This window comes from Maylandia zebra, linkage group LG7 (genome assembly GCF_041146795.1).
Source record: "Maylandia zebra isolate NMK-2024a linkage group LG7, Mzebra_GT3a, whole genome shotgun sequence".
In the NCBI taxonomy this organism is placed as follows: domain Eukaryota; kingdom Metazoa; phylum Chordata; class Actinopteri; order Cichliformes; family Cichlidae; genus Maylandia; species Maylandia zebra.
The window spans coordinates 24,815,964-24,843,031 of record NC_135173.1 but is presented as its reverse complement, the minus strand read 5'-3'; the positions used below and the strand labels follow the sequence as shown (position 1 = coordinate 24,843,031).

Here is a 27,068-nt window from a genome sequence, read left to right as displayed (position 1 = left end):
GATGAAGGTGAATAATATGCTGTGGCCTTTGCAGTAACCAATTTTCAACCGGTTGAACAGTGTTGCTTCTACTCTGTGTTTCCATGCATGTCAAAGTAGAGTTGCAGAGACTTGGAGAGTTTGTGCTAAACCGACTGAAGCTACTGGTGACACTTAGGGAGACATAAAGTGTCTCCTGGTTTTGTTTGGTCAGAGGAGTAATTTGTTGTAGGTTGTGATCCTGTGAATGCTAATTAAGTATTATAAAGGATGAAATATGACACAACTTAGCTAAGTCATTACATAAATAGAAAAAGCAGATTGTGACATTGCGCTGGTTTTGTATCATGAATCCTTTAATTTCTGAAACAAAATAGATTTATTTTGCAGTGAATAAATAGCATACATAAATACAGTTTCTCAGAGATACACTATTTCTTTGATGCTAAGGATTTTATTTTCAGGAGCAGGATAAAGACAGGCCTCTCTGTTGGACATACAATCAAAGGGTCTGATTGGATAAAAAGGAACAGGAAAAAAAAAAAGACTGCATCTACAAGAAGACAGAAAATAAACACAATCACATAATTACACAAAACATGTGGTCCGGTCCCTTAAAATGGTGCTGCGGTCTCTGGGATGTCAGTAAAATGTACTTCGTTTTAAGATGTACGGCCGCCGAGTCTTAGTGATGTGCCCCACTTGCCTCTTCAATATGTAGGGTGACTTTCGTTTCAGTGGAGCGTCGCTGTTCTCCTCTGAATACTCTAGAGAGTCTTGGAGTAGCTGTGAGGAGTGAAGGGAGACACAGCAGAGGATGAGTGTCACGCAACATGAGGGAGTGTGAGGGGGGCGGGCGGCAGGCAAACATGTTTTGGTACTGACTGCTAATCTGCAGGTGTTGTGTTAACATTTAAAAAAAGAGAAATGCCACAGTGCGAGGAGCCAAAAGTGGAGAGAAAAACGATGACAGCGAGTGAGGAAGAGATGAGGAGGCGAAGTGGGGGAGATTTAATGAAGTGTGTTTGCTTTAGGGGAGAACACACATACTCCTGTGTGTTCTGGCGATGTGAGTGAGTAAGTGTGTATGTACACAAGTCTGTGTATTTGTTTTGACTGGGCTTTTGGTTGACAGTTACTTCTCAACAAGTAGCTTAGGTAGGAGATTAGGACTTTTGAGAATTTCCTTAGCTATCCATAATTTCCCATATGGAAAAGAAATAGTAAAAACTTATATGTGATTACTTATGAAAGTGGCCACTTTCTCATTACTTTCATACATTGTTTTAGTAAGTATCCAAAACATACAAGTTTCATTATATCATTTTTCAAGGGATCTTATATCTGTTTTCACACTTATATGCTTTTCATACAAGTTTCACACAAGACAGATACAAACTTTATAAGATTTATATATATCTTTTCCATATGGGTATGCAATGTTGTTATTTGAAAAGTAGCCCACACAGCAAAAGAAAGTAAGTTAAAGATGATTGTCTGACCCTCTCCTCCCGGCTCTGCAGTACTCGGCAGATGTGTTGCAAGTTGTACATTTCATCCAGCAGCTGGAGGCTCCCCTCCCTCAGACCCCCATCCTCCTCCTCCCCACTCCACGCCTCCTGGCGCAGGGCGCTCAGCATCTTACAGAGGTTGGCCAGAGACACGCGCCAATAGGGGGCACTCTGCTTATTCTGTTTCATCTGCACAGAGGGCACAAGATACCAGGATGAGACAGTTAAATGGATTGAGTGGTTGGGTTTTTAACACTCAGAGTGCATCACTCAATCAGATTCCTGCTTTGAGCAATATTTTCGTTGGTGTTTTCGTGTATTTTGTGAACTTGGGTGAAGTGAAAACTGTACTGACCACTCAAGAGGCTGATGTTTCAGGTGGTTTAGAAGCTTTTTGGTTTAATGGGGATTGTTTTCTCTCGTGAAACATTTATATTGACAGAAATGATCTGACTGAAAAACGACATTTTCAGGTATTACTCAATCCGCGTCCTCAACACTGTAATCACAAACTGTGGCCATAATTTTAAAATTCAGCCAAACTGTTGATTCGATACCTCGATCTGACTTAATCATTTTGATATTTGTCATTTCATAGCTTATGTTTGAGCAAACAGAATACAGTCAGTATTGTGAACTACACCTTAGTCTCACTTTTAATGTTGTACATTTTGCATTTGCAGCAGTAAATACTCAGGTAGTTCCTTTAAAAAGGGACTGAGGATTCTGCATGTGAGACTTTTACAATGTAATCTAAGCACCTATTATTTCTTAAAGACACATGCACTCAGAGTGAACAGAGTGAGACTACTGAGTTATAATCTAGTGTCTCTAGAGTGCAGTGAGATGGTAAAGAGCCCCCAGAATCCTCTGTGTGTACTGGCTGTCACGTGCATGTTGCAGTCAAAGATGTCAGTGTCAGGGAGGCTCACTCATCATTTATGACCAGTGGAAGTATCCTCAAATATAAAGACGAAAACTCTTTTTGTTTGCCAGGCAGGAGACGTGGATAAAAGCTTTAGTGGCATCAAATGAACAAGCGTCAGGATCAAACATAGGCAGCTGACATTTGGAAATTGCCCATGCACAAAAGACAAACTAGCTGAGTTAGTGTGGCCATGCAATTGTGCTGTAATGTCATATGAAAGATTGTGGTGCTTCACTGGAAATTTCTACCTTAACGTTAGTCTCCTGGGCTCTTTAGCGTTCACAAACTTGCATTTTATAGAGACGCAAAAGTTCAATCTAAATTCCAGCATCGGAACAACTAACGATACTGAACACAGAGGTCAGTGACTCACTATGCAGAGTAATAAGAAGGTAATTTAGTTGTATTCAGTAGAGAATGAAAAACCACAATGGAGCATTAACCGTGGTATCTAATCAGATGAAAGGAAGGGAGGAGTATATCAGTCAATTTTATTGTCAAATATATAGTGTGTAGATAAAGAGCCACAATTAGGTCTATCTTCCACCATACTGCACTTTCCAGCCTCTTGAGCAGTCTGTCAGTCATGCAGCAAGTTATTATTACAATCATCACCCCTGAGCAACCTCTGAGCATCGGCAGCTATGAATCAAATGGCTGATTTGTCACCGTCATGTCTCCGTGTGAGCATCGCAGTTTTTCATCAGCAAGAACGGTAAAAGATGTGTCGTAACTATACTGCCAGGTCCATCTGAATCCTATTAGGATCGGCCATCCGTCTGTGCGTGCCTTTGGTTCCACATTCACTGATTTCATACCTGATCTTTGCATAGCCTCAGGCAGACATCAGATAAATGTGATAAAAAGCTCAAGGTTACAACTGAATTAGAATGCCCAATCTCAGCTCTTATTTTCTCCTCGTTTCAAAGCACTGCAGCAAATGGAAAGGTGATTATTTGTTATTTTTCTGAGCACATTTGAACTGGATACACTTTTAAAAAGAGCAAATTGACTTAAAAAAAACAAAGTAAATGCTCAGGCAGCCTGAGTGGCATAAAAAGCCTCTTGTGGTAAATTATTTATCTCCCACTCAGCATGAGCACAACCGCAAGCTGAGGTTGCCACTGAAGCGTGGATGTAGATTTCATGAAAGAACACCTGGAAAGCCTTTATCGGCGAGGTCAGAGACCGACCCGGCAGGATGAAGCTTTTCTTTCCAGTCTCTGATATCACAGATGTAAAAAGACCAGATACCTTGGAAGTGAAGAGACTGCTGAGTAGTTCCTCTTCTAGCGCTCGCTGCTCCTGGTCAACATCTGTCAGTTACAGAAAAACAGCTTTACAACATTCAGATTTCACACAAATAAAAACACAAAACAAAAGATAAAACATAAACAAAAAACATAAATAAAACATAAACATAAATCAGTATAATTAAAACAAATATACTAGGTCTAATCTAAATGTATACTCAGTCGGTTTCATTTGAACTGATTCCATTAAATTTAATGTTTTACATTCTACTTGTGTAACAACATAAAAAAATTGACATGTTATCCAACTACTTAAAGAAGTCAGTATTTTGGGCATAAATATTTTTGGAGTGTAGTTTAGTTCAGTCCTCAATGAAATGTTATTTAAATTAACAATTAAGTATAGTTTCTCATCATTTACATTTGAATAGTAAAGTGGTGAAGAAACCCAGCCCTCGGTATCTGATGGTGGTCATCTTCATCACTATTGATAACAGAGTCCCCGTGCACCCTGACAGTGACAAAAAGCAACACATAATATCAATAAGAATTCCATGTGCATCTCTCTCTCTCTCCCTATATATGTATATATATATATATATATATATATATATATATATATATATGTGTGTGTGTGTGTGTGTGTGTGTGTGTGTGTGTGTGTGTGTGTGTGTGTGTGTGTTATGTGCGCGCATGCATAAAAGTTGTCCTTTATTTGGTTATTGATCCAAAAGTAACTATCATCTAGTAACAATCCATTCTCATTTTGAGTATTGGAAATAGTTCAGTGTAAACTGCATTTAATGTAAAATAAATGAAACTAATTAAGTTTCATTTCCCTAACATAAGATCAAACAAAGAATGAGAACAATAGTGTAAGTTACATTAATAGTTACATTAATAGTTTTTTCTGCTGTGCCGTGTTTGGAAGAGGTGAAGTGAAACTGTCATAAAAGCCCATATTCACATGTGACTATGGCCACTTTTAAGCTTTCAACAGGTGACACTATTGATCAGCCTGAGTCCCAGTGCACCCTGACAGTTAAACAAAGCACAAATTATGCATGGATTTAAAAGAATGGAAGAGGCAATTGATCTTTGAGGGGGAAAGGGGTTTTATAGTAGCCTAAAAGAGCTGTAATCCTTGAGCAAAATTAAGATTTTCACTTATACAGTTATTTTTTTTAATAAACCGAGGTTTAAAAGTTAGCTATGTCATGAAGTCACACGCCATTCTCTGATTTTTCCCGAGAGAACAAATCAGGTTATTTCAGTATTTAATCTAAAGGACCAAACTCAAAACCATCCTGTTTAACCAACTTTGCCATTCAAGGTTTTTCAGAAATATTTGCAGTAATTTTTCCTTCTTTTATGCACATGCAACATTTCAGTATGATGCACCTGTTTTGTGAATAAATCCATAAAGTTCTACATAGAAAACCTGTTGAAAGAACACCAGTGCTTACCTGTACAAAGTGCACCACATGTTAAACAGAGGAGAAGCATACACGCCAACTGTGTCTGCATCTTGATCAGAACAAAAAAATCTGAAAAGAAATACCCCAAAAGAACAAAAAAAGGATCCCACACTGAAGAATTCACCTGAGGAGGAATCTAGTCCATAAGGTTAGGGGCCAGACACAGACAAAGAGAGGCTGGAGACACAATTTAGTGAAGCTGCTGTTTTGTTTTTTCTTGTTCTTCTTCTTCAGATCTATACACACTTAAGCAGTTTCTGCTGCTGGGATGTGAAGCACAGTGGGCTCCATTCCCTGGGTATATAAGAGCCAAAATGATGTCACAGCATCTGCCCCCCCCCCCCCCCCTTACCCCACCCACACAGACACACATCTCCATCCCCACCTTCCCACCCATTACCACATCCCACTCATTCTCCTGTGTCATCAGATGTTTCATCCGACGACACTCCGGCATCATGACGTGAAAGGTTTTTGCGTCAAGGTTTTGAAGATGTGGTTATTTCCCTTCATGAATGCACACAGTCCGAGGTTAGTTTTGCCTCATGTTCCACTGATGGGTACCAGCAGTGATGAGGCAGGATGAACGAATCAGGCTCACTTTTTGCTTCACAGTTTGAACAGTCTTTTCATTTTTTTTCTAATTCACCAGGTTGTTGTCTTGGTTAACAAACAAAACCACTACATGCTAAAGGCTCAAATATTGGTGACGATTACAATTTAATTAACGTGAAGGCACAACTCTGTCCATGTTTCTCTAAAGCAGGTTTTACTTTGTAATAGTTTTTTTTTCTACTATAAATTCCCGCTGACATAAATGTAATCCATAAACCAACAAATAGCTTGAAATTTATTACTGCATTGCATGATCATCACAATCAGTCCACAACCTGCAGATGTTGGGATTTCTGTTTTTGACTTTAATAATAAAAAGCTTTTTCACTGGAGCTTAACCTGGCTTTTACAACTTGTTAAGAGGACCTTGGAAACAATGACTAAGAAAATAATCTTACCACCAGGTCTGTTTGGTAGATTTTTGAAAGCTTTCCATCAAATATCCTCCAACTTTATTTCTCTTTTTAGGATTATATTTTTGCTTAATTCCATAGAAAACACTTTTAAATCAGCATACTTACTCTATGAACTTAAGAGCAAATATAAACTCATGCACTAATTTCTGATTCATTTTGTTAGTGTAGTTTAAATAGAGCTGTTTTCTGGTTTTGTTGCCAGAGATGGGCAGTAACGCATTACAAGTAACAAGTAACAAGTAACGCGTTACTGTAATCCAATTACTTTTTTCAAGTAACGAGTAAAGTAAGGGATTACTATTGCAAAAACGGGAATTAGATTACCGTTACTTTCCCGTAGGAACGCTGCGTTACTGCGTTACTGCGTTACTAAAACCGTGATTTTTTGCGAGAATGTCTCATGACAGTGACGTGCGAAGTTCGTGGCAACAGCTGTGTGCAGATCAACAATGGATCACATATCGAGTGCGGGAGAGAGTATGAGCGTGCAGCGTTTAAAGCGTGGAAGTACTGACCTTACTTTGAGTTTGATCCCATAAAAAGTGACAAAAACATTAGCGTCCATTGTGCGTGGGAAGAAAACTTCTTTTTACAGCAAAAAAACCCCTAAACTTCCAAGCAAGCACCGAGTGCGCTACGACATAATGGGAAATTCACAGAGAAACTCGTGGATTCTTCCACTGACTGCTGCGGCACACCTGCACCAGGGTAAACCTCCACCTACCCCACTCCTGCTTTACAGGTGAAAATAGAGCAACAGGACCGCTAGTCTTTGATTTTATTTATTTTCTGCTGTGTTTTACTTGCATCTATTTGAAAGACTGAGTGTAAACACACACAAAAAAATATTTTATGTGCTGGAATGTGCAGAAAATAGGTTTAAATATTAAACAAATTTCTTCCAGTCAGAGAATGTTGCATATAATTTAATTTTTGCTTGATGCATAAAGTTAAAAGATTAAAAATAATAAAACAAGTTTTAAAAAGGGACCTTTCCATTTGATTACATTTTGTATGATGGATTATGCAGAAAAAGTAGAATTGGGCTGAAAGATCTATCGCTTTATTACCTATTCAGGTTGTAAATCGTGTTTTTAAAAAGTAACTAAGTAACTAGGTAATTAATTACTTTTGAAAATAAGTAATCAGTAAAGTAACAGGATTACTTTTTTGGGGAAGTAATCAGTAAATAGTTACTGATTACTTTTTTCAAGTAACTTGACCAACACTGTTTGTTGCACAAAATTGTAAAGGGGGAGCCATTTGTTGTGACCGGTTGAGCCTGAGGAAAAAACATGAGATGAGGTAAGTGAAGAAGAAGCCTTCTGGGAGCCTAACTCTATTGCAGCTAACCAATGGATGGTCCATGGTCACCTGATCCAGCCCTTACTATAGGCTACATCAAAAGGGAAGTTTTAAGCCTAATTTTAAAAGTGAAGAACCTGTCTGTCTCCTAAACTGGGAACCGATTAAGGTCAAATTAGTTCAATTTAATTTTATTTATATAGCATCAAATCACAACAGTTGCCTCAATGTAGTTTATAGACCCTCTGATAATACAGAGAAAAACTTCTCAATCAGATGTCACACTCTGGTGACAGTGGGAAGGAAAAACTCCCGTTTAACAGGAATAAACCTCTGGCAGAACCCGGCTCAGGGAGGGGCGGCCATCTGCAACAACCGCCTGTAAGTGAGGAGAGGAAGACAGGATGAAGACATGCTGAGAGAGCCAGAGATTAATAATAAATAACGATTAAATTCAAGGAGACAGAAGAGGGACCTGATAGCTGAAAGTTCCACCTCAAATTCTCCTTTAAAGATTTGTATGTGAGGAGAAGAATTTTAACTTCTTTATTTAACAGGGAGCCAGTGAAGAGAGGCCGATGTAGAAAAATAGGATTTCTCTTTCTAGTCCCTGTCAGAATTCTCACTGCAGCCTTCTGATGTAACATTTAACTGCAAATGTGTCTGCAGAAGCAGACACCGACAACCATTAATGGGTTTAACGTGTTTATTGAACAGATAGTAAAGGGTAGGTGAGTGACTTAGAATGCTACAACCTTTATGGGAGTCTCTACTGAAGGAGACAGAGTGCATGCAGGTAAGTCTCTGTAAGTTATTAGAGGTGAGAGAAAATTCTTACTTGTAATTTGCTTGAACAGGGATTTAAGAGGGACTGCTGGCACACAGACACAATACCTTAGGAGTAGTGAGTGGGTTGGTGGAAAGTGGGGAGGCAGGTGAGATGAGGGTGAGTCCTTCTGTCTTCAAAGCTCAGATGATGTCTGTAGAACTCCTTGGTGAAGCATGGATCAGGAAACTTAAACAGAAGAAAGACAGCACAGGCCGAGAGTGGACATAGGGAGGCAAAGCAGAGAGAGAAAGAAAGACAGACCAAGAAGAAAACCCCACATCTGCCCAACCATAACATCTGGATCAAATGAAAACCTTTTCAGGGAGCTTCTGAACGAGCAGATAATAATTATTTACAGGAGTCCAGTCATTGTAGGTAGTCCTATATATACCTGTTACGGCCCTAGCAGGGCCTCCTCCTGAAGGTGCCTGTGTGGGCGTGTCCCACCACCTCTTCTGCCTGAGGTGCCACCTTTCCCTTTTGTGCAGCTGACTCTCGTCAGTAATCAAGGAGATTTAAGCCCAGGGAAAGGTGAGCTCTGGGCCAGAGTGCCAGTAGTGTGGTTGCAGCTAGTGAGCTGTATGTTTGTGTGGTTACAGCTAGTGAGCTGAGTGTTTGGTGTATTTGCAGTTAGTGAGCTGCTCTTTCTTTTTGGCTTACGTTTTACTTTATTGACCAACACCTGAGTTTTGTTTGTTTTCTTAAATGGTGATAGCGGCTTGTCCGTCTCTTTTAGTTGAGCTACTTTAATAAAACTCTTTAATTTAACCCTCATACCTTCTTGTCTCCTTTTTCTGACCCGGACACTTTTCGTTACTTCCCCCTCACCGCCTAGACCCCTCAGGGGAACGTAACAATACCTTTAATATGCACACTGAAGGATATATGAAAGAATAAGTGAATATATCAAAGATTCCTTGCAGTGTTATTGGAGCCCAAGGTAGTACCATCAAGGCTTACATGTCTATTAGGCACATCTGAAGGTTCAGTAATTGATTTGTATCTCCTGCCTTCATGAGAAACTGAGTTTTATCAACATAGCAATGAAAGTTTTTGCAGTTATTTCTACTAACATTGTCCAAGGGAAGCATGTGCTGTCAATAGTATTGATCCCAGCCCAGAACCCAGAAGAATTTTCCCCTAATGGTTAATTTTATTTGTAAAGAAATTCATGAAGTCATTAGCAGTTAAGGTCAAAGGAATACTTGGGTCAGCAGAGCTCTGACTCTTTGCCTGGCTGCTCTGCTGAACAGAAACTGTTTTCCTCTATCAGATGTCTAATCATTGAGGGCTTTTTAAAGAGTAGCAAAGTATTTTTTCCAGATCAGAAGAAGGTCTTCTAATTTAGTGAAATGCCATTTCCTCCCTAGTTTAAAAGTTGCCTGCTTTAAGACAGGTGTGACTTATACAAAGCTGTACGTTTCTCTGCTTTGTTGAGTCATAGTTGGGCTGTTACATAGGTAACAAGATAATCTGTCTCTGAAGGAGTAAGATTCAGGTAGCTGCTTGCATCATGAGTCAGTACATGGTATTATTGAAGATAACAGTGCTAGGATCATGTCTTTAAACTTTGTTACAGCACTTTCAGAGAGACCTCCACTGTAATGAAATGTATTCCCATTATTGTAAATTTAAATTTAAAAAATGGTCAGACAAGACATGTTTTCAGGGAATACTGTTAAATACTCAGTTTCTATGATGTACCATATGTCAGGACAAGATTCAGAGTGTTTTTAAAATGACAGTCAGTTCATTTACATTCTGAAAGAAGCTAATTGTGTTTAAATCACATACAGTGTGGAGGCTGTTGCTCTCAGCATTTACACTAATGTTAAAATCACTTTCAACGATGAGTTTAAGTAATGCTCAGTCAGTTGTTTTAGCTGTGTGTTTTTGTGGCTACCCTATTTAGTAATTAACCCCCAAAAACAATTAAATAATTTCAATATGTGTTAGGACAGCTTGAAAAACCACGTGCTCTTTGAGAGATTTACAGCGTCAAACACTCTTAGACTTTTTTTTTTTTAAACAGGCTGTTTCATCTCAATGTAACATTTGTTGATCCAGAAAGGAAGACCATTTATCAAAACCCAACATGTTACATTTTCCTGGGTTGTAATGTAAACATGTTGTAACATTACATTACAGCTTTTTTTTTTATGTCGTCAGCAGGGTGGATACATGAAAAGAAATGCTGTTATTCTGTGCCTTATCTGCTCTATATTTTATATTATAGTTCCGCTAATATTTCAACATAATCTACAATGTTCTCTAATTGTTACGTTATTTCGTATTTCTGCAGAGCTGAGTATCCTTTTGAAGAAAGTGTTTCGTTTAGTCGTTCAGGTTGTTCCTGCAGGTGGAAGGGGGCAGAGTTTCACCATTAAATCTCGTTTGGCTGTAGGAAACACCTCCCTCCGCTTTTCGGATGGGGCGGATAGAGTTGCACCCGGGACACCCGTCAACTTTTCTGAAACATTCCGATAAGTGTCCGACGTCCTACAATGCCTGGACTGTAACTCACTTTGGATCGCCGGTCTGTTTTCTTGTGCTCCTGAGTCATGGCTCCATTTGGAAAAAACTTCCTTAAAGCCCGAATGAAAAACAGGTAACTTGATCAGATGAGTATGAGCTTTCTTTAAACCTGTTGAGTGTGTTTTCCCCCAACTTCGAGCATTAAAAAAAGACGTTACAATGAAATGCGTGAGGGAGACGATTTACGCTCAACTCGGCGCGCATCGAACTACGAATGAGCAGCACAAAATAAAACGCAGTTAAGTTGTTAATTTAGTTCTGCATATCATCTTTTTGACTATTATTATTGTTTTAAAAAATGATGTCTCCCCGGTCCAGTTAGAAAAACTGACAAACCTCCATACTGAATTCCAAGGAAATAATATACACTTCCGTGGAATATGAGATTTTGAGCGTCCTTTTTTTCATCAAGGTTATTACTATCTTAAACCAATTCATTCTTAATTTCCTTAATACTATTTGGGGAGTAATATATATTAATTTTACTAATTAAAAGCCAGTTTTGGCGAACCTGTCCGTGTGTGCACATGTTAAGATTTTTCATGTTACATTTTTAATGTAACTATACATGAACGATTTTATCAGTGTGCCAATGAGTGATGTGCCTTTTAGTGGTGGTCTTTGTTTGTTTACAACACTGCAGGCCTACTGTACATTAGCTTGTAAACGTTTGGACTTTCTTCTGCTATTATAAAAAAACGCACACACATATGTACACGTACAAAGTAGTAGAGATCATGTAATCTGTATTACCATAATTTGCTTTTTGCAATTTCCCTAAGAGCGTAGCTTGGCCTTTTGATGTGCTTCTCTCTGCAGCTGGGGTCCAGCTACAGTTCTGTAAAGGCAAGGAGGAAAGTAGAGTTACTGAGCCACAAGCTGTCGTCTGTTATTGGTGTAGACATTCTGCTTCTTTTGTTGACTACAGACTTTTGTTGTGCAGAGCTGGTAAACAGAGTTCTCTTTCTGAGTATCTAGGTCATGATTGAATCCCTTGCTGCCAAGATCAAGACAAGGAAAGTTAAAGGGTTTTAATTAGCTTTACTCATTAAGGGTCTCAATTAACACCAAACACAGCAACAACGCTGAGAGGTATGGTAGTGTACAGTGCTAAATTACAACACTTTGACAGAGGCACCATCAGCAGAATTGATGCATTTTCACATCACACAGAGCTGAGATGAATTATCTTTGATAACTTCAAACAGTCTGACTGAAGTTGTCTCCAGTGGCTGTCTTATTTTTTTTTTCTTGCATAGTAATTATCATCGAGGCACCTATAATTATCTCAAGTGTTTAGATCTTTAGACATGTCAAACGCTTCACTTCGGAGACACCTGAGGCTGGCTCCTACTCGAGGTGAAACTTTGAGTAGGAGACACCTGAGGCTGGCTCCTACTCGAGGTGAAACTTTGAGTAGGAGACACCTGAGGCTGGCTCCTACTCGAGGTGAAACTTTGAGCTGGATGTTGACAACATGTGCAGTCGGAGCAAGCCGAAGCATCAAAATATTCACAAAATAAGAAAACGTTAATGTTGATTTGGTAAATGTAAAAAATATTGGAATATTCCATACTAAAATCAGGGAGTCTGATCCTTCAAACAACAGGAAATACAAGCCTCAGAATTATGTGACCAAAGCAATGTAGTGACCACTTGCACTAAGCCACCACTATAGCATTGTTAATTAGTTTTTAACATTGCTAGATTAATACAAATTTGCAGGCTGCTGAAAGCAATAAAAAAAAGACAGTTTGTGTTTAAAAAGGACAGGGGAAGTCATTTCTTTTAATGAGAAAGGGTTGTTATGGTGATTTAGATACTTCCTGTGGGCAAAAGATAATAGGGGTGGGCGATTTCACATAGGAAAGGAACAAACAGGGTGTGTTGTGTCTCTGCTCACAGATGCTTATCAGGGAAGGAGTCTTCCCAGAGATCAACATATCCAGATAAAAAAGTCACATTATTTCCTCAGCAATCCCTCATTCTTATCCTCAGATAAGAACAAGAGGAAACGTCTCCTGTCCAGCATCCAATAGTTTCTCTTCTGCATTCTCTGTGTTAAAGCCAAGCCAGACAGACACTTTGTAGATACTTTAGACTAGTATGATTTATTTGTTTTGGCTTGGATTTCTATATCTTACCTTTTTTAGTAAACCCCTATTGTTTTATATACACCAGTCAAACCTATAATTTGTTAGATAAACTACAAGTGTTGGTCTCGAAGAAAGAGAAACTTTGATTAGTGTAGGAAATGCAAATGCAAGCTTCTTATTGTCCCCTTTCACTTGTCTGATATTATTGACATTTATGTTTTTGAAGAAAAAAAAAGTGCAGAGGTCATGAGTCTGCAGTGCATTGTGTCATATCCTGCAGCGCACATTCAGTTTCCTTTTAAAGGAAATACAGCTGAAAAATGTCTTCACTTCATCTCTAGTTGATCCAGTCAGCCACAACTTTTTATCAGAACTTGTTCTTCCAGTCAGCATTAGTTTAGTCATAAAATCAGGATGAGTAAGTAAGAAATGTTGGATTGCACATAGGCCTTTTTTTCTGGTTTTAACTTGAGGTTAGCATTTGTGATTTGAGGATTTATGTTTACTTATTTGATTGTACTTAGCTTGGCTTAACTGAACAGATCAAGATGCCAGTAAAATTCATGACTTTTCCATCAACCTCGTGTTAAGTGCTAATTATGAGGTATTACAGCTATGAAAACCACAAACAAAATGAAGGCGTTAGCATAAATCACACAGATTTTAATTTTGAATTGGTTGATGCTGCATAGAAGGTGAATTAATCTATCTGGGGTAAGTTTGATCGTTTCACTCAGGACTGTTTTGAGCTGTAAAAGCAAACCTGTGATCTTATCAGCAGCAAATATAATCAAATCCAAATATACTCACGATTCCATAGTGAGACGTGTTGACAGCAGAGGCTAAAGGACATGTTTGCCTATCTGCTATCAAAGCTTTGTTTCTGTTGAGCATATTTGCATCTCTTTTTCGTCATTGATCTGCCAAAACATGTCGGGACACTTTAGAGCTATAACTCTGTCATTTGCTATGACTTGCTCAAACCACCAGCATACAGGCCTCTGTGGTAACTTGTACCTTGCAAACTTATCACACAAGTGGGAACTGTTAATTCCTTCCAGGTTGTCATTATGAGCATTACAATATGCTACCGCAATGCAGCCGTAACGTAATCATCCAACACAGAAGCTGGTACGGAAATTCCTATAATTTAAGGTTAAACTGAACTTAGACGTGTGGGTAGTTTCCTCCCGCACGTCCCAGTTCTAACTGGATATCTCTGCCTCTAAGTTCAAGGTGAGGTCAAGTGGGTCTGCTCAGGTTTCTCGGGTTCATTCAAGTGTGAATTTAAAGTCGAACCTGTACTGTGCCAGTTGCCGTGCAACATCCGTCTTCACCCATAAGGGCTTTATATTTTAGTTTTTCTTGAAAGTATGTGTCATCTGAAGCTGTAATTCAACATTAGCTTTGAGTTCATTACACTATCAGTGTCAGCTTTGTCATTTACCACCCAGCAGTGTGACCTATGAAGGCACCCTCATTTGCTGCGTCTGGAACTGCTGTGTAATCCCAAGCTATGAATATCAAATGGCACCCAAAGTGACAGCCCTCATAAAGTATGTGGTGCGATGCAATCAGCGCAGCAGTGCATGCACTACTTGTGTATCTCTTGTCAGAGTCCTAACAGTTTGCCATGCATCTAATTGTTTGCTCTTAAAAAACACCGCAAAGTTCTGGTTAACCACATTTCAGCCAGTACAGTAAGTCAAAGTGGTGATGTCTGTGAGGCTAAGCCAGCACAATTCAAGTTGCCATTAATGGAGTCATATTCCTGCAGTATTCTTTCCAAAATAAACACAGCAGAAGAATCATTGTTCTATGAGGTAGAGCTTTAAAGAAAAAATATGCTATCATTTAGGCTGAGGGGCTAGTGTACAGCCGTCTTTAATACCCTTTAGTACCCTGATAAAAATTGCTGTTTTCCTCAATAAGAAGCAATGTAAAAAGCCATAAAAGTGCAAGTTAGGTACTGTTTACAAGGTTGTGTCAGTGACAGAAAACTTCCAGGAATTGCTGGGAGTTTATGTGGATTTTGATGTACTAGCAGTTGACTCACAACCCTGAGGCTTACAGGGGCCTTAAATGTAAGTGATAATGCTGTTAGCTGCAGAAATGCAAAGCAGGATACCAAGAGCTTTCAATAAGTTCTGCCACAGCAGGACACAGACTTCACATCTACTAACTGCTGGGAATCATTGAGGCTTTGCCATTTTGGCTGCATTGCATAAGCTACAGTGTTTAGACATTCTCCAAGTCAATTCACACTGGCATTAGTTGCAGCATGTGTATCTGGACCTTAACAATCAAAGAACTCTAACAATAAATATTCCTTTAACTAATTTGGAAACTAAATTAGACTCATAAAAGTCATTCTCATGAATAAATGAAATATTTATTTCTTTTTCGTCCAAATAAATCATTTGCTTTCAGTTCCAATGTGTTCCAGTGATAACGCGTAATAGAAACTGTTAGCTCTTTCTTCACAGTAGAATGAAAATTAAAAGTAACCATAGTGAGCAACATGGAATCTCTTTTCCTCCCTTCCTCCTACAGTGCATAAAACTATAGTGGCAGGATGTTGCCTGAGTGCTGGTGATTGTGGCCTGAGACAAATACAGGTGTTTCCCTGCCTAACTGTACTGTCTTCCTGCACAGCTGTGGCCTTGGGTCACCCTTTCTGAAATAGCCAGTGTATGTACAGCATGTTTATTCGCCTGCAAGATTAGAAATGAGGACAGTGTGTGACAGGTTCAGGTTTATTGGAAACATCTGCATTGTGTATTTACAGATGTGTAGTATAGCTATGCTGCACTGAACATGTAATTATGATTTTGTTCCCTTTTCCTTTACCTTTCTTCTTTCGTGCCCTTGCACTTCTTGCCTCAGCCATTCTTTCATCCTTGCAATACAGTATAACAGTGGCTCACAAAATATTTTTTGGCCCCATATAATGAAATTGCTCTGATTTTTGGATTCCTCATCACATGCTGAGAAGGTGGGAGAGGTTTTGACCCATTAATGCACATGTGAAAGTAACCTTTAAGTATTGTTTTATCAATAATAAATAAAATATGCATAATTGGTCAGGTTTACCACTCGTAATTCATCCAAATGAATTTGTTTTGTACATAGCATTTTAATTTAAGCTGACAACGACACTATGTTTAATAAAAGTAATGGGTTAAAAAGTGAAATAATGTATTGTATTATATTATAATAAGACTTTTTCAAACACACCACAAACTTGCCACAGTTGATGCCATGGTTCATGCCCTAACACATATTGACTGCTCTATGATGTTGAGCTGTTGTGTCAGATAAGCTCATTTTTTAAGCATGTGGCCACTATGTACGGTGTACTGGGTACACCGCCTGTTTTCTTTCCTGTGCAGCAGTAGCACTGGGGCTGTGTTGTATTGGGTGAAGTTGGAAATTCCATGGTCAAAGCAACAAGGGTTGTTGTCTATTAAATGCTTGAGGCATGTTGGAATTGTTTGGCCTACACATAGCTCAGGTATTTGCTTTGCTCCGGTTTTCTCCAAGAGTCTCAATAACCATTAACCAACCTATGAATTGCATTCCTGAGACCTTATTCGCCAGATGTTTACACTATGCTCCAGTTGGGTGTTCATGTGTTATGTGGGAACCAATACATTGTGGTATCAGTCTGTCAAATCTACAAACTGAGAGATAAGCCTCTTTCTCCCTTTGAATAATATACACAATGTCTTAGACATGCAGGTTGGGGTATCCTATCTTAATAGGATGTGGCTTGTTTTTTGTTTTTTTTGGTTTGGTTGGTTGGTTTTTTTGCTTCCTCCCGCATTGGTGACGTAAATTAGCATAAGTTGCATTCGGCCAAGGTTATCAGAACAAATAAAGGCAAAGCAGGTACATGATGTAGGGTTTAGATGTGAAGACGTTGCTGCATACCAACCTGAGGAACAACACTGAACTTTGATAGCTGGGCTAAACAAAGGACTTGATTTTAATCCCAAAGTCTGTTTTAATACATTGTAAATATAGATAAGACTTCAGATTTATCTAGATAGTAAAGTGAAATATAATTTTAAAAGGCTTAGATGAAAATCCCACTTCCAGACAAGTGTGTTGGCCCATTCCTTTTACCCATCAGTGTCACTATATCAAATTTCCTGACAAGCTACAGCCAGATTTCCTTGTTGATGTTTTCTGCTTTTGTTATTTAAGGCTAATTTTTTCAACCTTTTTTTATTCGTAGATGTGATATTATCCAGGATTAGAAGAATGTTTTTCTCTATTACTGTGAACTGACTAAAGAAGTATTGTCTTTTGGGTTGAAAAACCACAGACCAACATTCCTTTAACCCACAAAAATCAGTCTGCAGTTAAACCATCAAAGGAGGAGTTCTACTTTTTTGTGTCTGTGATTTTTATGTGGATAATCTTTCTCTGGGTTTCTTTGCGATTAAACTGTCTGCAATTATAGGAGTATTATGTGTCACTTATTTTTCCCTGAAGACTAGAATTTAACTTTAAATAATTCACCAAGACAGAAACTTGGCAGTCAGAGATTCCCTAATGAAACACATGAATCGCAGAATGTTCCTAACATGTTATCTTTCATATAAATAATAGAGTGATACATCATTCTTTATCCTGAAATCAGATTTAAATGTCTGGTGATGTTATCTTCTTATTTGTGGCCGTCTGCATTGCCGGTGCCTATCATTTAATGACTGGATATTAGGTCCTGAATATTACCGGTGGTTCATTAAGGATGTAAAAAATGAATATCTTCAGCCCATCAGAGGTCAATTTTTGAACAGGTTTTACGATCCATGCAAAAACTTAATGAGGGCCTTGAGGTTAAATAGCTCAGAACCGAACCATTAAGTGATCATCTCTGATGAGTAAGACGATGAGAAACAGTAATAGAATCAAGCCAGGAAGCACAAAATGACTGAATGTAGTTTTCTGCTCATTGACCTAATGGAAAGCCATCAAATAAGGATGCATTCATAAAAACATACTACTTAGAATAGGAAAACAACTTTTAAAGTATTATAGAGAGAGAGACTTATTTTACTTCAGATGGCAAGTATGTTGAAATATGGCTGTCTAAATTTCCTTTTGGGATTATTTATCTAACTACATTTTTTTTAACCCTTTTGTTGAACTGCTGTCTAGAAAGGAGCATTTCTAATCCCCAAATGCACGTGTCTAGAATTGAATTTGTGAACATAACTACTACTATCACTAAAAATGTATTCCAATTCAATTTATAAAGCACCAAAACACAACACCAAGTTAAAGACTTACAATAATACAGAGAAAACAGAGAAAACTTCAAAAATCAGATGTCGCACTTTAGTGACTGTGGGAAGGAAAAACTCCATATTTACAGGAAGAAACCTGCGGCAGAACCAGGCTCAGTGGGGGCCAGCCATCTGCCCCAACTGGTTGGAGGTGAGGGGAAGGAAACACGACCAGCAATCCAAACCCGCCTTAATGCAATGAAACATGAAGGGTTATATTTTAATGTCACAGAGTGTAAACATTGTAGAGCATTAACTTAAGAAAGCATTTCCAAGTTTTCATGCATAGCCAAAGTTGTAACTTTTGTTTTTTTGTCTTCTGCATAGGACAAAAGATGCAGAGCCTGTGGTAGGAAAGGAGATCCAAGTTACTGTCTGCAATGAAGAGAAGGTTGTCTGTGGAGTAACAAAGCATACGACATGTGCAGATATGATTCAGGCATTGCTGGATGATCACAAGTCAGTCCCAGAGAGCAAGCGGCTACTGGATGGAGAACCCAAAGACTTCTGTCTCGTTGAACGGTGGAAGGGTTTCGAGAGAGCTTTGCCACCTCTTACCAGAATACTGAGACTCTGGTATGCTTGGGGTGATCAGAGGCCCTTCATACAGTTTATTCTAGTTAAAACCAGTGATTTCGTGCCTCAGCCTGCTAAGAAAGGTGGAAAGTGCAAAGGGGCCAAGCTGAAGCGATGTGAGCACGGTCGTGCTCAGTATTCCCAGTCTCTGCCAGCGGAAAAACAAAAGCGCATGGTAAAAAAAGCTTTCCGAAAGCTGGAGAAACTTCATATGGAGAGCAAAAGCTCCCTAGGTGCAGAGGAGATCGACCAGATGGTGCAACTTATTCTCAACCAGGACCACACAATTAGAGAGCAGATCCAGCGGATAAGGGAGCTAGATTCAGAGATTGAGCGGATTGAGCTGCAAGTCCAGCAAGAAACCAAGTCGGAGACTTCCTTGGCTCAGGCCTGCAGTCCAAATTCCGAGGCACACATTGAGGAGCAGCTGCAAGAATACTTGTACACCAGCGATGGGGTTGTACAGCTGGACATGGAGGTTCAGAGGCACCAGGAACTCATCCTCCAGTTGTCCCATGAAATTGACGCTGAGCTTAGGAAGGCCAGCCTCGCTCTGGCTCAAGATGAAGACCAGGAAGGAATGGCCACTGGTTCCTGGATCCCCGCTGACACAGACGAAGCATTTTATACTGCTGAAATCGAGAGGCTGCGGGGCGAACTGAATCACAGCCTCTTCACCGGTGTTTCCATTCACAACCAAGCTGCTGAAATAGACAAGCAGATAAAGTACTTTGACAATACACTGGTTTCTAAGGATCAAGAGTGCTGGCAGCTAGCCGCCCAGCTGAGCTCATTGCAAATCACGGACAGCACAGAGGAGGAGCAGCCCATAACAGTCCAAGGGAAAAGTGAGACCCAGTGCGGCATTTCTCAGACAGTGAAACTCAAACACACCCTGTCCCCTCTAGACATTACAGACACAGACTCAGACACTGGGATTAGCTCCACACACAGTCAGGACTCTCTGTCACCGTGTCTCGATTTCCCTCCCCCGCTGGACACAGACGTTTGAAGAACCCGGTTCACTCAGCAATGTGTTCTTCTTCAGTCACCAGCTGCAGTTTTTTACTCCTCACATGTGCTCTTTGTTTCATGCTCTGTGCTTGCAAAATTAGCAAAAAGACACATTTTCTGCAATTTTTAGTGTCTCCGGAACTTTGTTGCATCGTCATCACACCATGCCAAAAAGAAGAATGTAAGAAATGTCAACTTGGGTTCCAACAAATTAATACAAGAGTACTGTGGTTGATTCTTAAACGTGTTCACAGAAAATTGGTCAAAAATGTTTTTGCAAAGAGTTTGCAAGATGCAAAACATATCCTTGTTTAATATGAATAATTTTCTCAGGTATCAAAGTAACAGATGGTTAGGTATCAGTGTAACATGAAATAATACATGCAAGACACTAACTGAGGCTGTGCGTGCGCTACTTATAATCCTACATTATTGATAGAAGGTTTTCCCATTTTTAATTGCCAACAGAGATGCAAAGACCAATTTTTAGATGTTTAGATTTGTCACTTTAGATGATAGTAAATAAGCTTTTTGCTTTTTGTAAAGTCCTCAAGCTATTTATTAAGTTGCACTTCTTACACACTTAAGGCTATTAACAATGTTTTATATTAAAACAAAAAGATAATAGTTTTGATGTAGTATTTGTAAAAGAAAAATATACTTTAAACACTGTTCTTGACTATTCTGTAAATACAAACCTAGTTCGCCCGATTTCAAATGGTAATTGCCCCTTCTTGATATATCATTATTTAACTGTGATTAGATGACATCTTTCTGTCTAGAAAGGGCTACAAAGTCATTTCTAAGGCTTTCATGATTCAACACTAAGAAAGAGAATAGATAAAAATGGCATCCATTGCAGAGTTCCAAGGTGAAAATCACTGCTGACCAAAAAGAACACAAAACCTTGTGTCACATCTACCAAAAACAACTTGATTCCCGAATATTCTGTGGATTGATTAGACAAAAGCAGAACTTTCTGAAAGGTTTGCATCCTGTTACACCTGACGTAAAAGGTAGCACAGCATTTCATAAGGAAAACATCATACCAACAGTCAAACGCAGTGGTGGTAGTGTGATGGTCTAGGGCTGCTTTCCTGCATCAAGGCTTTGGCAACTCTCTACCGAACAGACTCTATCCTGGCAGACGGCATCACCTGGAACTCAAGTGCACTGAGGTTATGCAGCAGGACAATGATCCAAAGTACGCCACTGAATGGCTTAAATACACACAAAGAGCAATGAGCTCACAAGGAGTCCAAACTGAAATCTAATTGAGATGTTTTGGCATAACATCTCAATTAGTTCATGCTCAAAAATATTCCAGTGGGGCTTAATTAAAACAATTCTGCAAAGAAGAGTAGAACAAAGTTCCTCCACAGTGATGTGAAGGACTCATTGCCAGTTATTGCTAATGTGTAATTGCAGTCCATGCTGCTAAGATTGGCACAACCTGTTATTGGGTTTAGGGGTTTCGTTTTTGACACAAGACCTTGTTGCATTTAGTTATTTTACCTTAATAGATAAAATCATCATTTAAAAAGTGCATTTTGTATTTACCCGGGTTATCTTTGTCTAATGTTTAAAACAGTGTGACAAATATGCAGAAATATAAGATATCAGGAAGGAGGCAAATACTTTTTCGCAGCACCTTATGCTTCTGCAAGTAATATAAGTAATTACTGAGAAAGGCACAATTGTAAAAGAAAAGCTTATTTATTTACTGTAGTTACCAAACTACCAGTTACCAGAATTTTGGGACATTGTGTAAAATTCAAGTAAAAATAAAATGCAATGGGTTCATGAGATCTGCAAATCTTGTAAACCCATTTTGCTCGTAAACATTTCAAACATTTTAATATTTCATGAAAATATTATCTCATTTTGGATTTGGTGACAGCAGCATGTCTCAGAAAAGTTGGTGAAGGGCAAACGAAATTCAAGTTACAACAATTTCTGGTACATAAATAGCTGGTGGGACATTTTTCAGATAATTTGGCAACAGGTCAGTAAAATGACACAGTCTGAAAACATGGGAAGCCAAAAATATGACAAAGAAGAAAAAGAATCTTATATCAAATAAGAATGGGAAAACATTCCTCTCCCACGAGTCCAGCAACCGTTCTCCTGAGTTCCCACATGTTTACAGACTTAGGGGAAGCTACACAGCATAAACGTGGCTCTCTTCCAACTTTTTTGTCATGCAGAGATGTGTTGCTGCAGTCAATTTCAAAATGAGCTAATATCTTTTTCTTAAAATGCCACATTTTTCTCAGTTTAAGCATTGAACGTGTATCCTCTTGTTAATTAAATATGGGTTTATGAGATTTGCTTATCACTGCATTGTTTTTGTTTGCAATTTTCACAACGTTCCAGCTTATTTGGAAATGGGTTTGTATTTTTCAGATGTAATTTTGTGACAAATCACTATTCGCTACCTGCCTAATCAAACACTATATTCACTATCCACCAAATTCAATTCACACGCCCTGTGTTTTAACATCTTAAAACATAAGCTATTATAAAGAACAATGTACATCTTGACTTTCATAATAAAAGCTAATACTTTAAATAACTAAAAACACTGTCGTTGGGTTTTTCGGCACCATTTGTTTAGGATTTGATTGTCTTATAAATAAAGCCTAGCAACAGCGCTGACTAAGGAAGGGTATCTTCTTATACAAATCATAGGATTTGAAATCATAGGGCTGCTTGCCACATTTCCAACAGTTTCACATCTAGTTAGGGTCTTTAAACACTTACAAATTGGTTTTGATCAAACACAAATCTACGCCTGGAGACTGGCGTAGTTTTGTGTCCTTTTTGGGAAGAATACATCTTCCAATGTTTTTTATCATTATTATTATTATTTTAGTTGCCATTTGTATAGGCACAAAATCTTGGGTTATTAAAAATGCAAAAAAAAAAAATAGTTAAGCACTGGGCTGCTTCTAGAAAATCTTTATTCTAAGGTTAAAAGGGGGAAAAAACTAGTGTGTCATACCCATTGAATTGAATTAAGCTCTCAGTCACCATAGAGATATGACACAGTTACCTCAGAGTCCTCAGGCACCATATAATCAGACGAGATGGTCACCAGGCTAGCACAAACAACAGCGAACACTCTCCTCATGTCTAGGTACTGCTGACAGATGAACACTTTGTGCTCAGGGCAGAGCTGGGCTGGAAAAAAGCAGAGGATATCTATTTCACACACTAATTGACTCACCCACCCTGCCCTCTGTCTTTGCTCCTTCAAGCTACCAAGTAACCAAGCATGAAAGGCCTGAGAGCTTACAGTTCGAAGCAATCTTGCACTGGCATCCCCAACCTGTTGATGAAATGGAGGTTTATGGTGTTATGGACCAGGCTTTCTATAGCTCCTTTCTACTCCTTTCTGAGAACTCAAGCACTTTCTTCTAGTGTCAATCACATTATCATACATGCACATAGTGGTTTTATCTATACAAAAGCACTTTTATCTAACTCACTCACACTCCGATGGATACATCAGGGAAAACTTGGGGTTTAGTATCTTGCCCATCTTGCTCTTTGAGACATGGGGAACACAGAAATATCTGGGGATTGATCTGACCAGACAGTCTGCTATCCAACTACTAACCAGGCGCTAACATTTTCCAAAATCCAACAAGATCGGATTAGTTTTATTAAACTTTTAAGAAATATACTTTTGGCGCATTTGAAGGAAATGATCAAATAAAGAGCCACAGACCAAATAGTTTTCATTGTGTCATGATAAAGTTTGATTTCCCTCTGATCTGTAGAGAGAGCCCAAGCTGTTTTTTGATACTGCATTTTGTAAGTGACCCCACTGATTGTGGCCACAGCAGACTCACTCACTATGAGTCACAGCATCTAGATAGAAGAGCTAGATTGCTTAGCTGTCTGCCGCTGAGGCAGATAAAAGACAGACTGTGGCTACAGCCATGGTTGTACTTTGGTTCTTATGATTACGCATATGACACATTAGCTTATAATGAGTGTTGCACTACGTGCAGAGGTTTTATGACGTATGGAGTGAAAATCATGATTGTGCTAACTAGGCATTGTATTAAACTACTGTGTTCTTTAACGGCTTAGGTGGATTGGTAGCAAATCTTTCATATGTAATGAGAATAACTTTGTGGCTAACATGCAGGTTAATGCCAACAGGACCACTGAAGGACAGTCACAGCACAACACACACTGAACCGAAGTTACATGTGCTTGAATGATATTGATGTGGATTGTGCTTTGATCAGAGCCACCAGTGCACATTTAAAATCCCACAAAGGCTGGTCCAACCGTAAGTGAAAATATCACGAGGGCCCCCTCACTGAAAAAAAGCATGCAAAAATAAGAACAGGTTGAAACCAAAGTCAGAAAAATCAGCCGTGTCTATGTTGAAAGATCAAATTAAAAATGATAATAATGGTTTACAAGTGCAATGCCGGAGGGTGAAATTTCACTGCATGAGTCATCAGTGCTCTTAATACCTCAGGGGGAGCAACAGAATCAAACTCCTTTGTTTACAAGCATCAATAAATTGAAGAGTTTGAGCATGTGAAGCAATAACTTCCTGAAAAAGTCATGGACACACGAGGAGAATGTGGGTGTTTCTGACAGCAAGTCTGAATTTGGATGAGTCAAATTTTCAAAAATAAAATCTGTTCACATCAAGAGCACAGTGTCGTGCCTCAGACACCACATGATCAACGTAAGCCAGAAAACAGGTTCTCAGATACTAGCAGGAGAATGTGGGGTTCAGAATCAAGGGCTTCAAGTACCTCTGGAACAGCCACATGTGTTGAAGCAGAAGCTTATATGGCTGCTCTTCTTGCTCCAAGACTGTTTAAAGCCAAATATCATTTGGTCCCACAATAACAGGAAATAGGAAAAAGAAATGAGCGATTCAAGTGTTGACAACAGCCTCACTTGCTCTTATAAACCCCCTTCTCAAGTCAATAAGAGCCTCAAGAAGCCATGTGCAAAGCAGCGTGTTCAATAGATGTAATTATAAGGTATCCTATTTCAACAATATAGAGAGCGAGGATCTAACGGCCTTGCTGCTGTTCATTCTTATGGTTGAGGAGAATGTTGAAGTCCAAACTGTCTGTGAGTCTCATATGAGAGGGTCTATGTTCCTGGCAGGGCTCTGCTGGGCTGTTTGTGATTGAATGAATTTAGGAGGCATTAAAACACAAAGCTGGATGTTGAGATCTCAGTTTGGTACTGGCTAGCATTGGAAGTAATAATCATTTAAAGTCTGAACCATGAAATTATGGCCAGAATATTCAAATTCTTTGTAATTGAAGCATTTTGTTGTTTTGTTTTTTTAAACCTTCCATCAATTTTTAAGAATAAAACACGTTTGGTTTGCTTAGAAATGCAATGTGCAATTTATTGTGCCTTTTTTTTGGGGGGGGGGGGGGGGGGGGGGTCATACCGATGTTGTTAAAGTCTCAAAAACTTAAAATAAAACTTGTGTATGAAATATGATGCACTAGGCATTAAGGGGAAAATGTACGATCTGTGATAACCAACCAAAATTAAATAACTGCTATGCTAATAGATTTCAGAAAGCTCATAAGTGAGCAGCAGGCCACGACACAGAAGAGCTGCAGCGGTGGTTATAGCAAGTGGCTGCATACTTTAACATCTCCATTTGAAATAATTTAGCACATCAAGCGTTACATAATTACACTTTGCACTGTACGATGAACTGAAATGTAAAAGTTCTGGATTAGGTCGAATAAAACAAAAATACTAAGAGGAAGCCAAAAGAAAGTAGATCCAAAATAAAAAATTTCCATTGCAACCTCTGCAGGGGTCTATTGAAAATGGCAAATAGAGGTCTTAAAATACAAACTCACCTCTTTCTGCAGTTAAACGTGTTCAGGCACCTACTGTGCTCAAATGGCAGTAAATATTAAAATGAACAGAGATTTTGGCTCTGGTTCTTTAGGGTGTTAAGGAGCTGCTTGTTCTTTCGCAAACTATTTGCTGCCAAGGCAGCTGACGCACCAAAAGACATTTAACAAAGATTGGGTATACATTTCCAATCATGGGCAGGCTGAAAAGCCTCAGAAGCAGTGCTTAAGTGAAAGGGGTAAAAGAAAACTCCATTTACTGTCAAGGTGCCTTGAAAATATGCAATGTTTTAAATACTTCCCACAGAAATACTTTTTTTGTTTGAAGGACGCTGCAGGTAACATTTACCTCTTCTCTCTGCTGCAGATCAGCAATTCAAAGACTTACCAGCTCACAAGTGTGTTTGCTGACAACAATAATTACATCTACCAAAATGACAATTAGAGACACTGCAAACCTGTCTTTGTTCAGTCCATCCAGTTACTACAACTGGGCAGTTTGAGTAAACCATAATCTGGCATCAGCTGCCTGTGCTGAAGATGAGAGCTGATTTTTTAATGTATATTTTTGTGTGTAGTATATCTTTACCCAGAAACATAGTATCTCAAATTACAGACAAACAAAAACATGCTTGTCAAAAAGATCAAAGAGGAATTTACTAAATGTATTAAATCTATTACATCTATCTGATGTTTTTATCTCAGCCTTGAGAAAACCAGATCTTTTAAACTCAGAAAAAAGTGAATTAATAGTGAGGAAAACAATGTGCACACCGTCGTATGCAAAGTGTGCTGCAGCTATGGTTTGTTAAGCAGCGTTCAAAACCTGGGAGTATCAAGATGAACTGATAATTGTCATTTCAAGTTTGCGAATGGTTGACTGAGTGAGCTCAGGAAGCAGCTTCCAACCCACAATTCTTGTGTCTTGGAGCAAACCTAACAACATGAAGAGCTGGTTTAAATAATTACTTAACTGTCACACTCCTGTCCTGTGAAAACAGGTTTTAAAGGCACAACCCTCTGCTTTTAAGATCATGTTCAGAGTGAAAAATACTTAATTAGGCTTTTTCCAGATGGCTCGGGTAACTGCAAAGTGCCGGTTACCATAGCTATAACTAATGGCTCATGCTACTGAGGGACTTCTTGTGATGCATCAAACATTTCTGCTTCACCCCCACTTTTTGTCATTAAATATTATTTAATTTCTCTCTCTCTTCCGTCCAATAGTTTGCACAGTTTGTAGTGCATTTTCTCTCTTTTCTGACCTTGTCCCCAACTACTCTAGAGGGTTTTTTCCTGTTAAGCTGACGTTTTTTGTCCCCACCGTCTTCAAGTGCCTTCTCATGGGGGAACACTTGATTCCTTG

General features: G+C 38.9%; 2 protein-coding genes across 2 annotated transcripts; one reads left to right on the top strand and one right to left on the bottom strand.

Moving 5' to 3' along the window:
• Positions 1-320: 320 nt before the first annotated feature.
• On the bottom strand, positions 321-5,403 carry nts (neurotensin). Its single transcript, XM_004564449.4, has 4 exons — positions 5,138-5,403; positions 3,673-3,734; positions 1,482-1,679; positions 321-765 (listed from the first exon to the last, which is right to left on the bottom strand). Exons 1-4 carry the CDS (start codon positions 5,196-5,198, stop codon positions 622-624), a joined length of 465 nt encoding a protein of 154 aa, XP_004564506.1. The 5' UTR covers positions 5,199-5,403; the 3' UTR covers positions 321-621.
• A 5,358-nt stretch (positions 5,404-10,761) lies between these two features.
• On the top strand, positions 10,762-25,177 carry rassf9 (Ras association domain family member 9). The gene is made up of 2 exons (XM_004564450.4): positions 10,762-10,922; positions 18,570-25,177. The coding sequence occupies exons 1-2, from the start codon at positions 10,876-10,878 to the stop codon at positions 19,828-19,830; spliced, it is 1,308 nt and encodes a 435-aa protein (XP_004564507.2). The 5' UTR covers positions 10,762-10,875; the 3' UTR covers positions 19,831-25,177.
• The last annotated feature ends 1,891 nt before the right edge of the window (positions 25,178-27,068 follow it).

Bases quoted from the DNA above. Each gene is read 5' to 3' on its own strand.
- nts (XM_004564449.4), bottom strand. From the start codon at position 5,198: ATGCAGACACAGTTGGCGTGTATGCTTCTCCTCTGTTTAACATGTGGT. The intron at 3,735-5,137 runs GTAAGCACTGGT...TGTAACTGACAG, and splicing joins ATGTGGTGCACTTTGTACAG to ATGTTGACCAGGAGCAGCGA. The intron at 766-1,481 runs GTCAGACAATCA...CACTCCTCACAG, and splicing joins TGCAGAGCCGGGAGGAGAGG to CTACTCCAAGACTCTCTAGA.
- rassf9 (XM_004564450.4), top strand. From the start codon at position 10,876: ATGGCTCCATTTGGAAAAAACTTCCTTAAAGCCCGAATGAAAAACAG. The intron at 10,923-18,569 runs GTAACTTGATCA...TCTTCTGCATAG, and splicing joins AAAGCCCGAATGAAAAACAG to GACAAAAGATGCAGAGCCTG.